General features: G+C 41.9%; 1 protein-coding gene across 1 annotated transcript in view; it reads left to right on the forward strand.

Moving 5' to 3' along the window:
• The window catches only part of nuak1b (NUAK family, SNF1-like kinase, 1b), a 39,526-nt gene extending 21,266 nt beyond the window's left edge, over positions 1–18,260 (forward strand). The window contains exons 3-7 of the mRNA XM_072434924.1: positions 3,543–3,694; positions 7,998–8,063; positions 8,351–8,470; positions 11,575–11,707; positions 12,322–18,260. Of these exons, the coding sequence (XP_072291025.1) occupies positions 3,543–3,694; positions 7,998–8,063; positions 8,351–8,470; positions 11,575–11,707; positions 12,322–13,418 (1,568 nt within the window). The 3' untranslated portion in view covers positions 13,419–18,260. The remainder of the gene's footprint in view (positions 1–3,542; positions 3,695–7,997; positions 8,064–8,350; positions 8,471–11,574; positions 11,708–12,321) is intronic.
• The last annotated feature ends 2,756 nt before the right edge of the window (positions 18,261–21,016 follow it).

A 21,016-nucleotide genomic window follows, 5' to 3' on the forward strand; every position in this document is an offset into this window, starting at 1 on the left:
CAAGAATACCACCACCAATACCTTCACGCTGTAGAAAAACTTTGCATTGGGCTTTTTCCAATGTTATATGTGCTCATTTTTATGGAGTGCTGCTGGTAAAAGTGAAAGGGCACTGAGTTTTGAGAAATAAAACTAAATTCGATGGAATGACCCCGCTGCGTACAGATACAGTTTTATTGTAATTGTACTATTGCATTCTCTCCAGATGACATGCACCCAGGCAGTTAGAGGCTCGTTTGTATCGGTAGTAAAGTTCACAATTGCGTGCTTAAAAACAAAAATGGAAAACAAGAATCTTATTTTTAACCACTTATTTCGATAAGACTCGGCTCGTTTTACTCACGTTTAAAACTTCTCTGGTTAAGACAACATCACAGGTCATTTGGATTCATAAAGTTAGGCAATTCGAGCACTGTCGCACTGGAGTATAAGTCGTACCAGCCTTAAAATGCATAATAGAGAAGGAAAAAACATATATAAGTCGCGCTGGAGTATGAAATGCGGTTGCAAGTGTGACAATAACAAATAATATATACTTATACTCCGGAGCAACTTATATGTGATAAGTATCTACAACCGCGAAAACGGAGGGTTACATTCACTCAGCGACCCCGTGTTTTTGTAGAGGATTAAATCTTTAAAAGGCTCCGGGGGGTGGAGTTAGGAAAGAGGAGTGACGAAGTGTGAAGGTGCTCAGTGAAGGGAGCGGAGAGCAGAGGAGCTGACCCCCGCTGACCCCCGTTGACCCGACACAGTGGGAAAACTGGCACAAATAAATTACATAATGTCTTTCACGCAAAACAACTGCACTTCCATGTAGACGAGCAGGTGGCACACCCCCCACCATACCGTATTTTCCGGACTATTAAGTCGCACCTTTTTTCATAGTTTTGGCCGTGGTGCGACTTATATTTATACTTATATACTTATGCTCCGGAGCGACTTATGTGTCATATTATTTGTTATTTTTACACTTGCAACCTTATTTCATACTCCAGTGTGACTTATATATGTTCTTTTCTTCTCTATGATGCATTTTTTGGCTGGTGCAACTTATACTCCAGTGCGAATTATAGTCCGGAAAATACGGTAATTGTACACGTTAAATTATCATTTTTTTGCAAGATTTTGGTCTGGTTTATACCTAGTTAAGTTATTGTTAAGTCCAGGTTTTAGCCCTGTTTTAGACCGTTTTTTAAAAGTGAAATTAGCCTTGGTGCTATTTGAGAAGCTAAATATTTAGCATTGGTGTGAATAGTTGGTTCGGAGTAAATGGAGTTAAATGGGGCTATATATTTTGCATCGTATACTTTTATTGCGCAGCACTTTGCATACTGCTCTTGCGTTTGAAATGTGTTGTGTTAATAAAGTTGGACAGAATAAACGTATTGGAGCTTTGACAGTAACTTTGAGCAGATTAAACTGTCACGTCCCTCCATGCTTTCTTATTTTTTGCTGTTGTTGCAAATACATGTCTTAAACTCTCAATAATACAATTAGTCGACTTTTCAAAGATGTGTTTGACCAAGACATCATTGGCCAAGTAATCGACTAAAACAACTAAAGAACTACAACGTGGCTCTGGGCGATATTGACAAATGTGTTAAATGTTAATCTCGACATTGGTATCACTTTAGAATAAGGCAGATACAGAGCATTTATAAATATTTATGAAAAAACAAGTCATTTAATAATAATTTACTAAGGTTAAGGTTAAGATTATGGCTCGTTTTAGGGCTAGTTCATGTTAATAATTAATTATTTGTATTAATGAAAAGATTGACAGTCATGTGAAATCTTCAATTATTTAAGAGTTTTTTTTGAATCGACAGTCGATCTGTCAGTAAAAATATGATGTTTGGAGCCGAGGTCAGACGTTGGAGGAAGATATAAATGGCATGGATTAAAACTATGTACTAGTTATGCTCATGAAATTATTGCAAAAAGCCATTTTAAGACTAAATCAAATCAAATCAAAAATTGTGATCACTCAATTTGGGATGGAAAAAAAATAAAAAATTCACCCAGCCCTACTAAATATTTATAAATACTTTGTATCTATGCTTTTTGTATATTTTTTGGAGTGTCCCGATAATATATTATGTCAATCCAACATTATCTTTAAACGTATTAGTTGAGGTTTAATCATCAGACAAATGTGAAATCAAACCCTTTTACAGCATAACCTTTTGCTCTTCTTCTTTTTTTAACATAAACAATATACATATCGCCAAAACGACGTTATCTACATTCATACGTTGCCCACCTCGAGCATCGTACACAGTTTTTCCCACAACTGTTGTCATTCTTTACATAAACGCTGAATAGTCATATCACAGTCATATCAGGGGCGCGCGCTCTCTCCTCGTCGGCCTCGGGGGTCCGGGAGGGGACTTGGTTGCGTTAGCGTCCCGTTAGGTGGAGCGAGGGTGATGTAAGCCCTTTAAGACGTGCAGTAATGTACACCTCTGCGGAATTCGCCTCCAAAACATTAAAGGGGGCGGCGGCGGCGGCGGCGGCGGGGGCAACGGTCGCGGAGATCTTTACATAATAGCCCACATGTGTGACCAGAGCAGCGAAGAACAACAAGGAACGTGTCCTCCCGTAGACGAGATATATGTCAGCGAAAACAGACGTGTGTTGTGCAATGGTTTTACTGTAATCAGAGCGCAGAGTAGTAGTAATATTAGTGGTCGTAGTGGTTGTAGTAGTTGCAGTAGTTCTTGCTTTTGAAGAAGGAGTAGAAGAGCAAAAATTACGCCAACAATTTTATTATCTGTTTAATGTTTAGGTCTGTTCATGTTTTGTGAAAGATTTTTATGGCCACATTTCAGCACATTTTTGATTAGGTATGTCCCGATATCAACTTTTAGTGTCGCAATTATTCTGAGGAAAAAGGTCACGATTTAATGATTATTCGCGACAAATCTTCCATTTTCTTTCATTCCCGTGGTCTGAAAATAAAGATAAATGTGACAAAAACAGCCAGATAAAATAAAGTTCTTTACATTTAGGTCTATTTTTTGGGCTGTATGTTTACCGTATTTTCCGGACTATAAGTCACACCTTTTTTCATAGTTTTGGCAACTTATAGTCCGGAAAGTACGGTAACAAAACATACTTAATTTCGCTTCTAAAATTGTCCCGATTATTATTTTTTGGTTTTTATGATTAAATTGTGACGTGAATAATCATGATCAATTATCTCGTCATCCCTATTCCTGATACATACATAAAGAATTGTCCAAATATAATTTATAGATGTATCAATATTGCCCTCCCCTATGTAGTACCAGTAGTAGTAGTAGTAGTAGTAGTAGTAGTAGTAGTAGTAGTAGTAGTAGTAGTAGTAGTAGTAGTAGTAGTAGTAGTAGTATCTTATATTTATTTTGTTTCCTTACTTATTCATAGTTTTGACCACAATACATAAAGGAGACGCTGCAATAATTCCATCTTTATGCAAAATTATGTAATACATGTTCTACTTAAATGTATATGGAATCGATAGTACAAATATTTGAACGTGCTCTTGTCTCTCGCAGTGTTCGAAAACAAGGACAAGATCGTGATCGTGATGGAGTACGCGAGCAAAGGCGAGCTCTACGACTACATCAGCGAGCGCCGCCGCCTGAGCGAGCGGGAAACGAGACACTTCTTCAGGCAAATCGTCTCCGCTGTGCACCACTGCCACAAGGTAACCAAGGGGATAGACCGGGACTAAACCATGACTAAACAAGGACTAAACAGGGACTGAACCGGGACTAAACCAGGCCTAAACCAGGACTAGACCAGGCCTAAACCAGGCCTACACCGGGCCTACACCGGGCCTACACCGGGACTACACCGGGACTACACCGGGACTACACCGGGACTATACCGGGACTACACCGGGACTACACCAAGACAACACCAGGACTACACCAGGACTACACCAAGAATACACCAGGACTACACGAGGACTACACGAGGACTACACCAAGACTACACCAGGACTACACCAAGAATACACCAGGACTACACGAGGACTACACGAGGACTACACGAGGACTACACCAAGACTACACCAGGACTACACCAGGACTACACCAGGACTAAACTAGCTGCAGCAGAAACTCACCGTAGCAACAAGTGCCATTTAAAACAACGGTTTCTGTTGAGGTGTGCAAGTGGAGTTGACATTTTAGAGTGTCTCTCTCTCTCACCCCCTCTCTGTCTTTCGCCCTCTCGCTCTCCTAAATATATCTCTCTCCCAATTGTACCTTTCTTCTCTCCCCATTTTCTCTCTCTCTTGTTTCTCTTTCTCCCCTTTCTCCTCTCTCGTCTCTGTCTCCCTCGCTTTCTCTCTCTCTCGCTTTCTTCCCCTCTATCTCATTCTTACTCTCTTCTCTCTCTCCAAACTCTCCCTTTCTTTATCTCCATCTCATCCTCACTTCCCTCTCTCTGTCTGTTTCTCCCTTTTTCGCTCTTCTCCCTCGCTCATTCTCTCTCTTCTCTCTCTCCAAACTCTCCCTTCCTTTATCTCCATCTCGCCCTCATTCTCTCATTCTCTCATCCTTTCTCTCACTTCCCTCTCTCTCTGTCTCTCTTTCTCCCTCTTTCGCTCTCTGCTCTCTCTCTCTCTCCAAACTCTCCCTTCCTTTATCTCTTTCTCTCCCTAAGTCTCTCACCTTCCCCTCTCTCTCTTCTCTCTCTCCAAACTCTCTCCCTAATTCTCTCATCCTTTCTCTCACCTTCCCCTCTCTCTCTCTCTCCCTCCCTCTCTCTCTCTGTCCCTTCAGTAACACTCGGAGGCCATGTCAGGACATCGATCACCGCGTCGACAGATAGGACCGGCCTTGATACAGTGCGTGTCGGGAGCGGCGTAATCGGAGTCTAAGCCTGAATTAAACGAGCCTGCGTTTCGTCTCATTCAAAAACACATGCCTCCCGAGCGCCGCCGGGCCAAGAACAGCAGAGCGGGCAAAGGCAGCCGCATTAACGATAGCTATACGCCGCACTATTAGAGGGGCATGGTTAGTGTTACATAGGAATGCGCTGGACGAGAAAACCAAGGCTGAATTTGTGGGAATTTTTTAGTCCAGAGGTTCTCAAACTTTTACTTTTGATTCTGAAATGAAAGAAATGTGGCCGTATTGGACTTAAAATATGGTTAACACAACAGGAACTAGGCCAAAAGATACTGCATGTGGGAAAAGCAGGTCTGAACTAGGATAGAACTAGGTCTAAACCAGGACCGAACCAGGACTTAAAGGGACAATAAATACACAATCTAAACCAGGACTACACAACGACTAAACAAGACTACTCTAGGACCAAAACAAGACTATTCCAGGACCAAACCCGGACTATACCAGGACTATTCCAGGACCAAACCAAGACTATTCCAGGACCAAACCCGGACTATACCAGGACTATTCCAGGACCAAACCAAGACTATTCCAGGACCAAACCCGGACTATACCAGGACTATTCCAGGACCAAACCAAGACTATTCCAGGACCAAACCCGGACTATACCAGGACTATTCCAGGACCAAACCAGGAAAAAACAAAGACTACACCAGGACCAAACCAGGACTAAACCAAGACTACTCAAGGACCAAACCAAGACTACTTCAGGACCAAACCCAGACTAAACCAAGACTATTCCAGGACCAAACTAGGACTAAACCAAGACTACTCCAGGACCAAATCAGGACTATACCAATACTACTTCATGACCAAGCCTGGACTAAACCAAGCCTACTCCAGGACTATACAAAGACTAAACCTGAGCTAACTCCAGGACCAAACCAAGACAGGACCAAACCAAGACTATTCCAGGACCAAACTAAGACTTTTCCAAGACTACTCCAGGACCAAACCCGGACTAGACCAAGACTACTCCAGGACCAAACCAAGACTATATCAAGACTATTCCAGGACCAAACCCGGACTATACCAAGACTATTCCAGGACCCAAACCAGGACTAAACCAAGACTACTCTAGAACCAAATCCAGACTAAACCAAGCCTTCTCCAGGACTCAAATCAGGACTCAGCGCTTCTCTCAAAACTTTTCTACATCAGGACATAAATCGTGAAAACTCGTGGGGATATCCAGAAGTCGTCTACGTAGCTGTAAACGGGGGCTCAACCACAGTTGAAGAACCACCACTGATTTATGATACATGTATAGAGCATTTTGTTAATTTAATTCAGAGTAATATTTACTGCCACAACCGCCCTGACAGTTAGTAATAATGAAACCTCCGTCTGAATATGCTGCTGCAGTGCTTTTTACCAGCTGGAGATAGAGCTGAGGCCATAGTCCATGGGGAGATAAGAGAAAATCAAATACTATCAATACCTAAAGTAGTATCAAAACTAGATACTCATGTGGACAAGTATTGATACTAAAAAACACAAACAGGACCAAATTAGGCCTTTTCTGATCAATCTTATGTACTTTATCAGAATTGTAATAAGACTACATGGTCACATAAAGAAACAACTATTATTTTGCATTGATAATTAGTGTATTGTCTAACTTTTATTTTCATTTTGGTATCGAAATTGGCAGTGGTAGTGTTGAGAGTATCGAGCCTGTTCCTTAGTGTCAAAATCGAGTTTTTAAGAGTTGAAATATTTATTCAAAGAGAGAGAGAAAGGGAAAGGAACAGGAAGAAGGACAAAGTGACAAAAGAGACGATTGGGGATAGAGAGAGAGGTGTGATTAAAGAGGAGAAGGAGAGAGAGAATGGGAAGGAGAAAAGAGAGAGAGCCGAGATAGATTAAAAAACTACAATTAAGCTCTTCATTTATTTATGCCTTTCTTAACGCGCTGTAAAGCGCCTCAACAATAACGGCTAATTAAATGAGAAATCGTGAAAGAGAAGTGAGACAGAGAGGAGCGCTAAAGAGGGTGAGAACGTGCGCGGGGGAGTCGGGAGGACGGGCGCATCGCAGACAGTAACGTCTAATGAATCATCTGCCAGAATCACAACACATCTGCCTTCACAGCCACCGCACTGAGAGATCCCAGCACACTTTCACCATTTTACCACATCTAAAACATCGTCTCTACTCTATTTCCAACTGCTGATATTTCAAACGTGATACTAAGGAAAGACTCAGTATCAAATTTACTACAGCAGTGATAGAGAAGACGTTGCAATTTGTAATAATAGTAGGTTTTTTTGAACATTATCAAGTGGAATTCTGAAACTTTTCAACAGGAAAGGTCATAAATAAGTGTCTAGTTTGAATACTATCCCAAACGTCTAAACCAGGACTGCACCAGGACAAAGATTCAAGATTTTTTTTACTGTCATTGTCATTAAAAAACGGTGAAATATCCCACACATTAAACCCCAATAAACCAGGTTTAAATCGAATCCAAAGTTATTTAGGGCCATTTCAAGGGCTAAATCAGGACTAAACAAATATAAAACAGGAAAAAAAACTAGTCCTAAAGTCAACATTGTCAAATCCATAAACTCTGACAAAACCAGGACTAAATCAGGTATAAAATGACTAAAGCTAAAACCCACGTCAGACACAGACAAATCAAGCACCAGTTAAACCGGAAATACACGTACCACATGTTTTAATACATAAATCATTAAGAGCAATAATTACATCTTTATATGACACATGAGTCTGGAGGATTACGCCAGATGTCAGGACTAAATCAGAACCAACAGAATGCAGAAGTTGTGGAATAATGCATCAAGAATATATACATCCGAGAGTATTGATTTCATGAATAAACCAGGACTGAACTAGTACTGAACCAGGTATAAAGGTGATCTAAAAAGGGAAAATGGACAAATGAATGAGCGCTCACAAAGGTCTAAGGCAGGAGTTGATAAAGAGTAAGCCGAACTGGGACTAAACCTGGTCTAACCTGATGCAGACAGACCAGGGCTGAAGTAGGACCAGATCAGTACCATTTTCAACTAGCCCAGGTCTAAACAGGGTCTAAACCAGGACTTATGAATTGTTCTTCTCTTTCAGAATGGAGTGGTGCACAGAGATCTGAAACTGGAAAACGTGCTACTGGATGAAAACTGTAATATCAAGGTAAGATTGTGACTCCATTTCCTTTTCCTCTACACCCATGAATCTCCTCTTTATGTCTTCCTCTTGTCCTCCGGAATCCTGCTGCTCTAACCATAGCATCCTTCTGTGAGAGTGGGGCAAATAAATTAGATTAGGCGCTTCCTTCCATAGAGATGCTATTGCTTTGCCTTAAAAAACATCGCCAGCATAAGAATAGAAATGTTTAATGACCCTTGGCAAAACCCTCCAGCAGAAATGTCACATAGAACGATAGAACGATTCACAAGTACTGTTCATTTTCTTCACAGATTGCTGACTTTGGGCTGTCCAACCTTTACCACAAGGATAAGCTGCTGCAGACGTTTTGTGGCAGCCCGCTCTACGCCTCGCCCGAGATTGTGAACGGACGACCGTATCGAGGCCCAGAGGTGAGAGGTCGCACTTTTCACCTCTGTCCAATAAAACCTAGGGGCCAAAAATGTCACAGAAAGAAAGATTTTGACTTCAAATAGTTCTCTTTTAGTCCTAATTTGGCCTATGTGTGATTCTAGGTCTGGTTTAGTCCGGGTCAAGACCATTTTCATATTTTTTTACTTCTGGCATTGTTTTGTCCTTTGTGGAGATCGTGTCTTGGCTTTGTAATGTTTTAGTCCGAATGTGACAGTTCTGCGTAAATATTGGTCCAGTCCTGCTGTTTTCAACCCGGCTATTTTTATCCCCTTGAAGCTGGTACTTGGAAAAGCTTCAGTGTAGCCAAAAATGTACTTACATTAAAGTACCGCTACTTCAAACTAGCATGACTCATCGTAATCTGATTTATGATCGAGCGCTAATGCAGTCAGAAGGACAAAAAACATCAAAGTATGTGCAAATTCTTGGTGTTTTGAAGGGATACGCCACAAAAATGAGAAAAAGTGACTCATATCTGAAAGAGCGGTGCAAAAAGCCACACATTCCTGGATTATTTATATTGTCAGCATAATGTTTTTGTCACTCATCGCAAGAAAAACTAACAATCGAGTCAGAAACGAGTTACAAAGCATGTGAAAGGAGTAAAATTATGGCTGTATCCGCTCCGATGAGTAAAATCTTTGTGGCAAACGTAACTGAATAAATGCAAGCATGATTTTCATCTCTCTTCTTGTGAAAACTTGAAGAATCACCACTTTATATTGTTCTGTAATCGTCCTTATCAACTGCGCTCTAGTCCATCCTTAGTTCTAGTTCCTTTGATGGGATTAGTTTACGGGAGTTCACTCTTGTGACTAAGCAACAGAGCAGGTCAGCGTATGATTTATCTGTCTCCCAGCGTCTGGTATCTTTTGAAGTAAACCGCTCGAGGATAGTTTTCGCTTCACGCAAGTCGACTGGAATGAACTCCGCCGCCGCGTAATGGCACTGGAGGTCAGCGCGAGCCGGCCCGTCCGAATATTTTTGGTCAAATGAAAACTCTTCTATCGTCCCCGGAAAACTGTGTTGCTTCGCTTCGTCGGCATTTCCCAAGACCGGGCGTTGTCGCCAAAGAAAACACAAGTGACATACAAAAAATACAAAAAATACAAAAAAACAACACGCACACACACACGGTTGCGCGGCGAACGTTGAGTTTTGTACACTCAAATCCCAAGCATTCAATTTAGCATGAATCACTGTAATTTTCCCCTCTGCGCTAAAAGGAGACGCAGTCGGCGATCGCTATCGAAATTACAGAAGCGAGTTTTGGGTGAGGCCGCGAAATTACAGCAAACACCGGGGACCAAAATAGAACGCGGGCTGAGACAATGGCGTCTGGCTCATGGGAAAAAAAGGCCAGTGACAGTGACAGACGACAGCGTTTTGGATGTAGGAGGAAGTACGCTCGCTCCCTAACGAGTTCCTATCTGATTTCCCCTTCCTGTGTAGTGTTGTCGGGATATTTAACTTCATAAGTAAAGAAAAGGGCTCTACACACCGGAGAAAAATCACCTCTAGAATAAGATAATGAGTTAATAAGAGCTTGAAAAAAAGTTGCATTTATCTTGTGTTGAGATTTAAATGAGATGTACTACTAACATTATGACATTAGAACCCAGGCCTTGTTCGAAATGTACATGATTTCCACATCCAAGTTTCAAATTGCCTTGAATATTTTGTTTTTTTTTTTCAAATCTTTTGCTCAGTTTGGCCTATATCAACTTATTGTTCAATAAATCAAAGCTGGGGCAATGTTTTTTTGCACTCAAAATGTATCGCGTGTACGTTTTATATGCTTGTGTGGGGAATTGTGACATTTCTTTGTAGAACAGTCAAATTAATAACTTCTATGACTAAGTGTTGATAGTAACCGACTGCTAAAAGGTTGCATTTGGCTACTCTATTGTTGTAGATGATGTTTTGATCTATATTATTGGTTTAGAAAAGGTTGTACTGGGATTATCGGGGTCATTGTTGGCAGTAGTTTCAACATTTGTAGTCTGATATCTTCTCCACCACCATGTGCATTTTAAAGGTCACTCGCTAATCACAGAATGTCGAATGTCTCCTCGTCGTTCGCCCGCTCCCACACTGTCCGCCTGTGGTTTATCTACATCGTCATGGCCACACACACACACACACACACACACACACACACACACACCGGCTCTTATGCAACAGCCTACTCACAGGGAGCCACATTGCATTAGTTTTTCCTGGTCCCAGCTTCTGCATGACGGCGCAAAGAGGGGACTCGCGGTCTTATGGAAACGGCCCATTTCCCACCGGAGTTATGTCATTTGTCGTCGGTCGTCGTGGTAACGCAAGGCAGCCGGCTAATTCCTCCCGCACTTGAAAGCTTATCAAACGCACGCCGGCCCTAAAGTAAAGCGGAGATAGGCCAATAATAAGACTTATATAAGCACGGTGAAGGTGTTTTCGCAGTTCTATTTTTGTAATGTTGCCGCGGTCCTTGGAGAAACACTCCTGCAGCCCTAGCATACTCTGGATAAAATACTGCAGGAGATCACAAAGTATGGCGCTTGACCGCAGAGTTGTTTCACATTGCGTTTGTATGGTGTTTATGCAAAGAATTATTATCAATTGAGAAGAAATGGTGAGCAAATATCCTGTTGGCAATGTAGAAGAAGCATGGAAGAGACTGAATATTTGTTTTATATCTTTATACAATATACAGCAAAAACAGTCTGGATAAGTTAAAATTCCTTAACTATAAAGAATACGTCACAAAGACAATAATATGTACATTTTTTTGTTAAATTTAAAACAACTTATTGCACTTGAAAGAAGAAAAAATGCAGTTGGTGAAGGGGATCTCACTTTGTCCAACCAAAGAGCAATTTCCACATCAACATTTGCAGATTTATTTCAAATTAACAAGTAAAATACTCAATACACCGAGAGCATTCAATACATTTAAGATATTATACTAGATTTTGCTTCGTAGTTTCACCTAAAGCCCGGACTATATCAACCATTAAACGCCTAAGAGCAACAAACAGGAGAGGCTGTGATAGCGAGTGACCATGCCAGTGACAATGCCCCGTCCTCTCCTCAGGTGGACAGCTGGGCTCTGGGCGTGCTGCTGTACACTCTGGTCTACGGGACGATGCCCTTTGATGGAGGAGACCACAAGAACCTCATACGCCAGATCAGCAACGGAGAGTACAAGGAGCCCACCCAGTCGTCAGGTATGGCCACGTTTTTGTCTTTCAAATGTACATATTACACATTTAAATATATCTGAACGTTAACCATATTGCGTGAATGTTTCGTATATTGTCTATTTTGTATCAAACGCTGGTCACCCAAACACAAGATTAAAAAAAACATCTTATCTGCGCTCTTTTCCTGTCCTAAGCAGAGATACGGAAGACAATATGTTTACTGATAGCATCAACACATACAGTAAAATACAAAAAACAGCTTGTTAGCATTGACAAAGTATCAAAAATCTGACCGTAATTAATGCAGACAGAAGTATCGGAACTGAAGACAAATTTGAGCGAGTATCAATACCAAAAACACGTAAACAAGATACAATTTGACCTTTCCTGAACAGATCTTGAGCTTTATCAGAACTTGTTTACGTGATAACACAAAGAAACTTCATATTTTGGGTTGGAAATGTTTTTAAATAAGAGCATTTTTCAATTATTATTGTGTTATTGAAATTGGTATTGAGTGTCGCACCTATTCCGTTGTATCAAAATTGAGTTTGACGTTTTAGTATGGTGACAACACTTTCATTTGTGTGTTGAAAGAATGCATTTTGAACATTTTGTACGATCTCGTTTCTCGCCAGACGCCCGCGGGCTGATTCGCTGGATGCTGATGGTGAACCCGGAGCGCAGGGCCACAGTGGAGGACATCGCCAACCACTGGTGGGTCAACTGGGGCTGGAAGAACAGCGTCTGCGACTGTGACACCCAGCGCGACCACGGAGGCTCGCCCATGCTCGCCCGCTTCATCGACTGGCAAAACCGCACTGAGCCGAGGGGCGCCGCCGCCAAACCCGCCCCCGCCATACCCCTACGCCAACGCCCCAAAAAATCCAAGAAGGAAAACGTAGAAACGGAACAGTCGCACGGCGGAGCGGAGGATAAGCCGGGTCTCAAACGGCCGAAGGGCATCCTGAAGACGAGGGTGACGGAAGAGCAGCAGAGTGCCAATTTAGATGATATCGATTCGGGTCAGACCTTACTGCCCCAACGAGCTGAAGGAGGGGAAGAAGTTCTGAGTCCGGATAAAGACGACGAGGAGGAGCCGACACTAGGAGAGGGCTCGCCGGCCAAAATGGTGCCTTCGATGCCAAAGAAGGGCATTTTAAAGAACAACCAACAACGGGAATCAGGGTACTACTCGTCTCCAGAGCGCAGCGAGTCCTCGGAGCTGCTCGGGGGCGCCAGCATGTCCGTAATGGCGACGTCCCCGCCCAGAAGAGCGATGGGGCGGAAGGGGATCCTGAAGCGCAACGGGAAGTATTCGACGTACAGCGGCTTGCCGTCAGGGGCGGCGGCGGCGGTCGGCGCCCTGGGGGATCAAGCGAGTTCGACGGACGCCGGGCTGTCGCGCAGTCAGAGTCGGCCCTCGAGCATCGTGGGGGAGGACGGCTCGTCGCTCTCCCTGTCGCCGACCTCCCTCGGCGGCGCGGAGTGGCACTCGTCGACGCCCCGCTGCCACTCCAGCATCAGGGCGTGCGTGTCGGCGGAAAACCTCCTCCAACTCGCCAACTTCAAGGGGTTCCAGGCCGCCCCACCGCTACAGGGTCCCAAAATCAGCCGAAGGGCCAAGACCAAAGGCTCGCCAGGGGACAACGGCAGCTTCTCTTTGCTGGGAGACCTGGAGGATATGACTCAGGTTTATCAGCAAGCCCTGGACATCAGCAACAACCTCACCTAGAGACGTTTCGAAAGACTGGGCGGCAAAGACAAGTAGAAGTGCGGGCATAATGTGGTGTTGGATACGTAAATGGCATTAACGACCAGTGCGTTACTGGGATACACCTATTTTTGGGGGAGGGGTTTCCAAACGCGTTTAATGGGGAACAATGCAACAGTTTGGCTCTTGAGTGCTATTCAAAAATCACTCACAAATCACAAGTTTCAGGTTTGTTAACGACAAGCAACAGAAAGCAATACTTGAGTAATTAATGCAAGTGGCAAAAACACAGAGGAATCTGATCACGCTTGCTAGCATTCTGATGAGAAGATGCAACCAAAACAGGCAAAAAACAGGCAAACTTTTGTAATTTTTCGATGTAATTTCAACTTTTTAGTCGAGTCAACCGATCATATTGCCATGACGATGGCAGAAGTCGCTTTGTTCCTCGTTAAACCGCGGACAAACCAAACGGAAACATTTGAAAACACCAGATACATGCATTTGTGAAGAGGAGAGCGTCTGCGGCGTCTACGCTCTCGTCCGCGGCCCCGCCCATCGACTTTGCTGTTTTCCGCCATGTTTACATTTCCTGCAAGAAGTTTAGATCCACAAACTGAACGAATCGTAGCGCACCGCCCAGAATCTTGAGTTTACAAAGCACCTTAAAAAAACTCACTAAGAGCACACACACACACACACACACACACAAACAAACGCTTTTGTGATCTTTACATCGACAAAAAACCAGGGTCTTGTTCCAAAAAATATCTGACTTTTGCTGATTATTTATTATTATTATTATTAAAACGTTTGTAGCTTTTAATTGTTTAAGTGCTCAGCTGGTGGGCGGCCTGGCTTTTAACGCTACTGGAAGCTGGAATTGACATATATAATAACTTTCCTCTCTATATATTCTCAATGTAAGTATAACTAAGTCTGCGGATGTAACACGCGGAGCTTATTATTATTATTATCATTATAAAAGTGTAGTCCTATGTAAAATACTAAGGGGATGTATAGGAAGTGCCTTTTCATTCATACAAACTAAATTATGTATGTCATTTCCAAGCTGAAGCCAAAACGCCCACAGTATTTGTTGATTTATATGTTTTTATGAATGTGGATGCCGGCCCAGGACCTTTTAGCCTTTTAGCGCGCGGCTAACGATAGCTTTACACGTCGAGGGGGGTCAAAGTTCAAACGCTGCTCGATTCGAACGCCGTTTTTGACTCGTAGACGCACTCTCACGATCCGGGAATGCGCCTGGAGTCTAACCTTGGCCGTTTTCTAAGGCGATACCTGATAACGAGCGCCTTGGACGTTTTATTATCACTTCATTCGTGCCAAAGATATGCCACGTCTCATGAGTTAATGTTTGAGCGGACGGGCCAAAGGCTGCAAGCAACGAGCCACAGAGCGCAATTGGGTTAAGCGGAATTAAAGTTCGACGGACGTTTTTGGGGCTGATGATTGCGTTAGATTTGCGCAGCGAAAGACGTCCGGAAAACATCACTTTTTCTCTGTTATTTACTATTTTAAACGTACAGCGTTGACAAGATTCAGACTTCAAAATACTCAAAATGTAAGTAGGGAAGTGTGCAAAACTGCTATACTCCACGCAGCGCTGCTTGTTTTAATACGAGCTGTTGATGACCGAGCAAATTCCTTAGGCGGGAAAAAAAAATTGCGCAGAAGTGTTTTTGTGTAGATTTTATCGCCAAAGTGCAGGTGGTGCACGCTCTGCCCTCCGGCTCTGTGCGTGTTAGTCTGTTCCATTCGAGCACAATTAGTCAGCTATTGTTTCTATTGTTTAGGGTGCGAGAGAGCGAAGAGAGCGGAGAGTTTTAGCGTTACTGCAAAGACGGAAAGAAAGAAAGCGTCCGAACTAAGCTGAAATGCCTCAGTATTCACGATGTGTTTTGTTTAATTTAGAGCGGAATTGACAGGTTTGAGAGTATTTCATTGTTATTAATGGACTAAATTCAAGAAATATCCGCTAGTGGACTTGTAATTCACGGCCACATTGATTGAAATTAGCTAGTTATGTTGACACGCACGTTTTCTCCGAGTGTAGAAATATGCTAGTTGTTTTAGCTTATGTTATTTATGATATTTGTTTGCAGTGTAGAAGGTCGACAGTGTGTAAATTGTTTTGAAGGATGCGACGAAGAGTGCGGCGATAAGAAGGGACTTTGTTGTTGAAAGATAGCAAAGATAGAAGCTGGTTTTGAAGGAAGTGTTATGTAGAATAGTAAGAGTTTAGAAAGTGAGAAGACGGGACGGTGAAAGTGTTTTGTTCTTACCAAAGTAGTAAGGAAGTATTTGTGTTTTGGAGTTTTGAGTTAAAGGTGAAAGAGTGCAGTTTACCTAGTACTAATGCCACAAACAAACCCGAGTTATATTTCTATACTTCCATGTCTGAGGGGAAGTTTTGCAAAGTCTATCAACTGTTCGAGATAGTAGCTGTCATTGCTGAAAGACTAAACCAGGTCTCTATAACCTGGACTTAACTTGGCCTGAATCAGGATTTTATACAACCTTTACCAGGACTAGAACAAGACTAAACTAGTTCTATATCATGACAAAACTTGCTTGTAACTAGATCAAAACCAGTTCCAAATCAGAACATATCAGGATTCAAAAAATGACAAAACTAGCTCTACACTAGAACTGAATCAGGTCCAAAATGTGACAAAACCTGTGCTAAAATAGACGAAACTAGCTCTAAACTAGTGCTAAAGCAGGTCTTTATACGGCTAATAAACCTGGATTTAAACCCAAGCCCTAAACCAGCCCTATATCATGACGAAACCTGCTTGTAACTAGGTCAAAACCAGGTCCAAATCAGGACTAAACCAGGACAAACTAGCTCCAAACTAGGTCTATATAACTATGGTCTATAACCTGGACTTAACCCCACGATCTAAGGCGGGACTTACCCAGGTCCAAACCAGGACTACATTATGACTACAAACTAAACCTTGTCTTAACTTACACCAATTACACCAGCTCCAAACTGGCTTGAAAACGGGACTAGAAATGACTACAAAACCTGCTCATAACTAGAACCAACTGGACTGAGGCCGGTCTAAAGCAGGATTTGGAAAAGCCTCACAAACCACTGCGTTTGAGGACCCCTCTGAGCGCAGAATGAACTCATTTGAGCTTTAACTCTAGCTTTTGTTTGGCGTTTCTCTCCTGGTCGGTGGATGCCAGAGGCTGTTTGTTCAGCTTGTGGGGTCAGTCCCGTGTCCGCGTCTCGGCCCGGACCGTTTTTTTGAGGGTTTTTTTGCGTCAAATTTCGCCCGGAGTTGAAATATGGGACTCGCTGACATCATCGAAAATACCAAACGCTATGGAAAACCAATGACCCCCGAGCGAATACTGTTGAATGTTTTAACCAATGGGAATCCTCCGTGTGTTTAAAATTAAAAAAGGTCCTGGGTTTCAACAAAAAACACAAAAAAACGTATTATAACATTGCATTTTTTTATTTTTATTTTTTATACTGCGTTTTTATCGTCAACTGGATTTACAGTGAGAAACTTATACTATGTTAGTATTTTGTTTTATTATGCTTCTGTTTTTGATTTTACAAAATATAAGAAACGTATTGCTTTATGTTGTGGCAGAAAAATAACTTGTGTTGTGGTACGACCAGAGGCGGGTAAAGGAGCGGGTAAAGGAGCGGGTTTGTGCTGTGCCCGGAATGTTCCGCAGCGTGGCATTAAACTCTATTGAATCTTTTTTTTTAAATAAAAATAAAAATCTCTAAATCGCAGCCGTTTTTTTAATCATTAAACAGAAACAAAACCAAAAAAACACATGCTCATTCAGACCTCTCCACAGAGCTTGCCTGTCTTCGTCTTACTGGCGTTCAAACCATCTTGTCTCCATGGAAACAGACACGTTTAATGCCAGATTCTGGAACATTCCGGACCGACCTTCCACCAGAACGTCAATATTTGGTTGAAATCGACTGAAATTCTGAGCAACTGTCTGGACTTAATGCAATATTTGATTTACAAAAGTGCATATTGTCTGTTTTTGTAAATGTAATATTATTTTAATTTGATGTTTTTTCCCCCCTTTAAACATTTCACAACAGAAATACCAAATAGTCCACATTGAGTAAGCACGATGACTGGCTGCGTTGCTCTTGAATTAAAAGCGTCATTTGATAAAGAAATGGAACAAACTCATCACTTCCCGCTCCCGCCGCCGGGTCACTTGGCTTTATCCGGTTTAAGGTCAGCGTAACATTTCCCGAAGCAAAACATTAAGATTAAGAACCATATTTAATTTCTCCACTGACCTTCGTACCAAGAGAAGAACGCTCCAAAGAAAAAGAGAAAACAGCTCTGCCAAAACTGGAATTACTTCTGCATATCTGTTAGCATAATAACGCCTAATCATAGGAAACTTGACTGGATATTCTTATGACAGTAATGATATTAAGTAGTAGTATTATTATGTTATTTAAGTGGTATTTTGGGTAAGGCTTATTACTGACTTTTGCCGCTATTTTTTTTTAAGTGATCCTGGACTGCCAAGGTAGAATTAAGATGTTGTGCCTTCGGTATCTTTTTTTTTTTTTACAATGAAATCTACTATATCATTGTGTTTTTATACGTGTATTTATTGGTGATCAAGCCATTTTTTTAAATTGTTGGCCGATTACGTACAATAAAACTGTACGCTAAATGCCATTCTTGTTGTGAACAAAGTGGTGTCATCTCATTCTACAGACGTTTGGAATTCAGTAACGAAAAACGTGTCTTAATTCAAACGTGCGAGGATATTTCTACTCGACAAAATGCCTCTGTACTGTATCGAATCAAATAAACAGATTTAAAACGTCACCGCTTGTTCGTGTGCTCCTCTTCTTCTTAGAATTAAGTCTGATGTTAAAACGACAGAGAAACGTCCATTGTTTTTATCCCAATAACGTCGCTGTTTTAATCAAATTTTCTGTCCCATGCGGTCACTTCCTGGTTCTCCCTCAACGACGTGTCTTTGAAAACGTCACGGCAACATCCTGCTGTTTGTACCAGACACTCCAGCGGTAAAGGGAATTTAAAAAATGAAATAAATGTCAGGTACGGGCCTTTTAAATTGCATTGTAACAGCGTAAAAAAATAATAAATAATAAATAAAAACATAATTAATGACGAGCAGGTTTGACGGCGTGGGATTAAATGTTCTGCCTGTGTCTGGGCGGGAACTCCAGGAAGCTGGAAGAAGAATGTTTTTCTTTTCACTTTTAAAAAACAATAAAGGCTTTAACATGTGTAACCAAATTAAATGAATACCGTATTTTCCGGACTATAAGTGGCACCTTTTTTCATAGTTTTGGCCGGGGTGTGACTTATACTCTAGAGCGACTTATATGTGTTTTTTTTATTCTCTATTATGATTTTTTGCTGGGGCGACTTATAGTCTGGAAAATACGGTATATGAGGCTCTGAACAGACAGTATTTGTGGGTCGAGCAGGTTTTTGAAAGTGTTTTTGAACTCCAGCAGTGCTTCTAAGATCAGACTACACTTCACTGTCGCAGAGTCCCACGCCCACCGCTCCCGCTTTGCCTGGAATGTTCCGCAGTATGACTTTAAACACGTAGATTTTTGCATTTATTCAGTTGCGTCATTATTACCACAATCTGGGACATTACAATTTATTTATGTCCAAAAACTGCTGCCTAAGTGCTGCGCGATAAAAATATTAATATTTCAGTAGTTTTAGTAGTATAATAAGATAATACTCCTTTAAACTCCCCCATAGTCGTGATTTATAACACGAAAACTAGTAAAAAAAAACTGTGTAAAACGCAAATGTATCAATAAAAACAATACATGGAGTTTTGTTTTGTTTTTTTGCTCTGCCTATCTTAAATTGTAAGAATATTGTGAATTAAATAGTACTGATCACTGATGAAATAATTACAGAAATATGCAAAAATAGACCCCATAGTTACCCCATAGTTACCTCATAATACATTATAAATATCAAAGATTTACAAGGCTTAAATTGCCCGGGTCGTCATGAGGAACTGTCAAAAAGAGGTCACCAAAGCCTGAGAATTGTAATTTATTTTTTATGAATCTCATAAAATCCTAAATTGTGTTTGTTTTCATGGTTCTCACAGTTCTAGTCCAATGGAGCCTCTGTAACCAACCACATTTCCACATGAAGCCTTTTCTTAATTGTGTGATTTATTATGCACAACGAGGTTTGTTTTGATCCACAAGAGACAAAAGGTTATAAACTGCAGCTCCATCGGGCCATGTGCGTGTTATGAAAGAGAAATAAACATAATTTCACACGGGACGAGGGCAAACGCCGGGTTTATGAGTAACACAAGGTCAGGTGAAGTGGGACAGTAAATAACCTGCACAAACCTGAGTCAGAAGTACTCACGACAAGAAGGTCCTGGATTCAAGTCCCACGTCAGACAGGGCCGGTTCACCCTGTTGTGACATTTGGTTTGGCCGTATCAAACGACCAGAATAATCAGCTATAATAAGAATTTGATCTGTTTTTTGGGGTGTGTTTACATCACAAGAGAAATCTGATCGTCAAACCCACCTTGTAACATGTGTCAGAGGAAAACGTGGATTTTTTTTTAGAGTTACAGTACTGTTGTATTTGGAAAACAAAGGGCAATGGATTTAAAATTCAACATTTAACTCTTGTTGACACTTTTGTTTGCACATTTTCATATAATTTTCCTTGTAAAAACCTGCACAAGTTTGAACATTCAGAGGGAACTCAGATTACTCACATCAGATGTAACTCCAGAGACCCTAACCCTATGGTCCGATTGTTGGGGTGAATGTGAACACAGCCAGTGTTTCAGGACTGACAGCTTAAAGCTGCACCATGTAACTTTCCTGATGTGGGCTTCCCCACCTGCTAGTCCTTTCTTTGCCTTGAACGTTCCACACTGTGGCATTAAACTGGCATCTATTCAATTACAGGTGTTTTTACTGATACAGAATCCCATGAAAAACATGCATTCTCACAGTGAGCAGGGTCGCCTCTCCATAGATCTGACCTGTAACTTGCCTGGTGCATCAGATGTGTCATTTTGTCAATTTGTGTGTTCATTTGGTTTTATTATTTAATTAAAAGGGTAGCCTGGGGCAAAGGAGAGACATGACACCACACAAATCCTAAAAACATTTGCACCAATAAGACATTAAGAACAAATACAACACAGTTTGTGTTTAAAAACGCAATTTTTGCCTTTTAAAATCACACAAAAACCCCAAACACAAGTCTGAAGGGCACCCAAGCTGCTGGAGAGAGACCGCTCTCTTTGCCGCAGCCCTCACGGGGCAGCGGCAGCAGCAGCCCTCACGGGGCGCAGCAGCAGCAGCCCTCACGGGGCGCAGCCCTCACGGGGCGCAGCAGCAGCAGCCCTCACGGGGCGCAGCCCTCACGGGGCGCAGCAGCAGCAGCCCTCACGGGTCACAACAGTGAATCTGAAACACTGCAGTGAATCTCACAGTGACATGAGCTGCCCAGGCATTTGGCAGTAGCATTAATGTAAAGCACATCACATCACGTTTTCCAGCTTCATCAGTAAAACAGGCTTTATTACAATAAAATAAT

This window comes from Eucyclogobius newberryi, unplaced genomic scaffold (assembly GCF_026437365.1).
Source record: "Eucyclogobius newberryi isolate DKJ021-1_F unplaced genomic scaffold, fEucNew1.0.hap1 SCAF_7, whole genome shotgun sequence".
Taxonomy (NCBI): domain Eukaryota; kingdom Metazoa; phylum Chordata; class Actinopteri; order Gobiiformes; family Gobiidae; genus Eucyclogobius; species Eucyclogobius newberryi.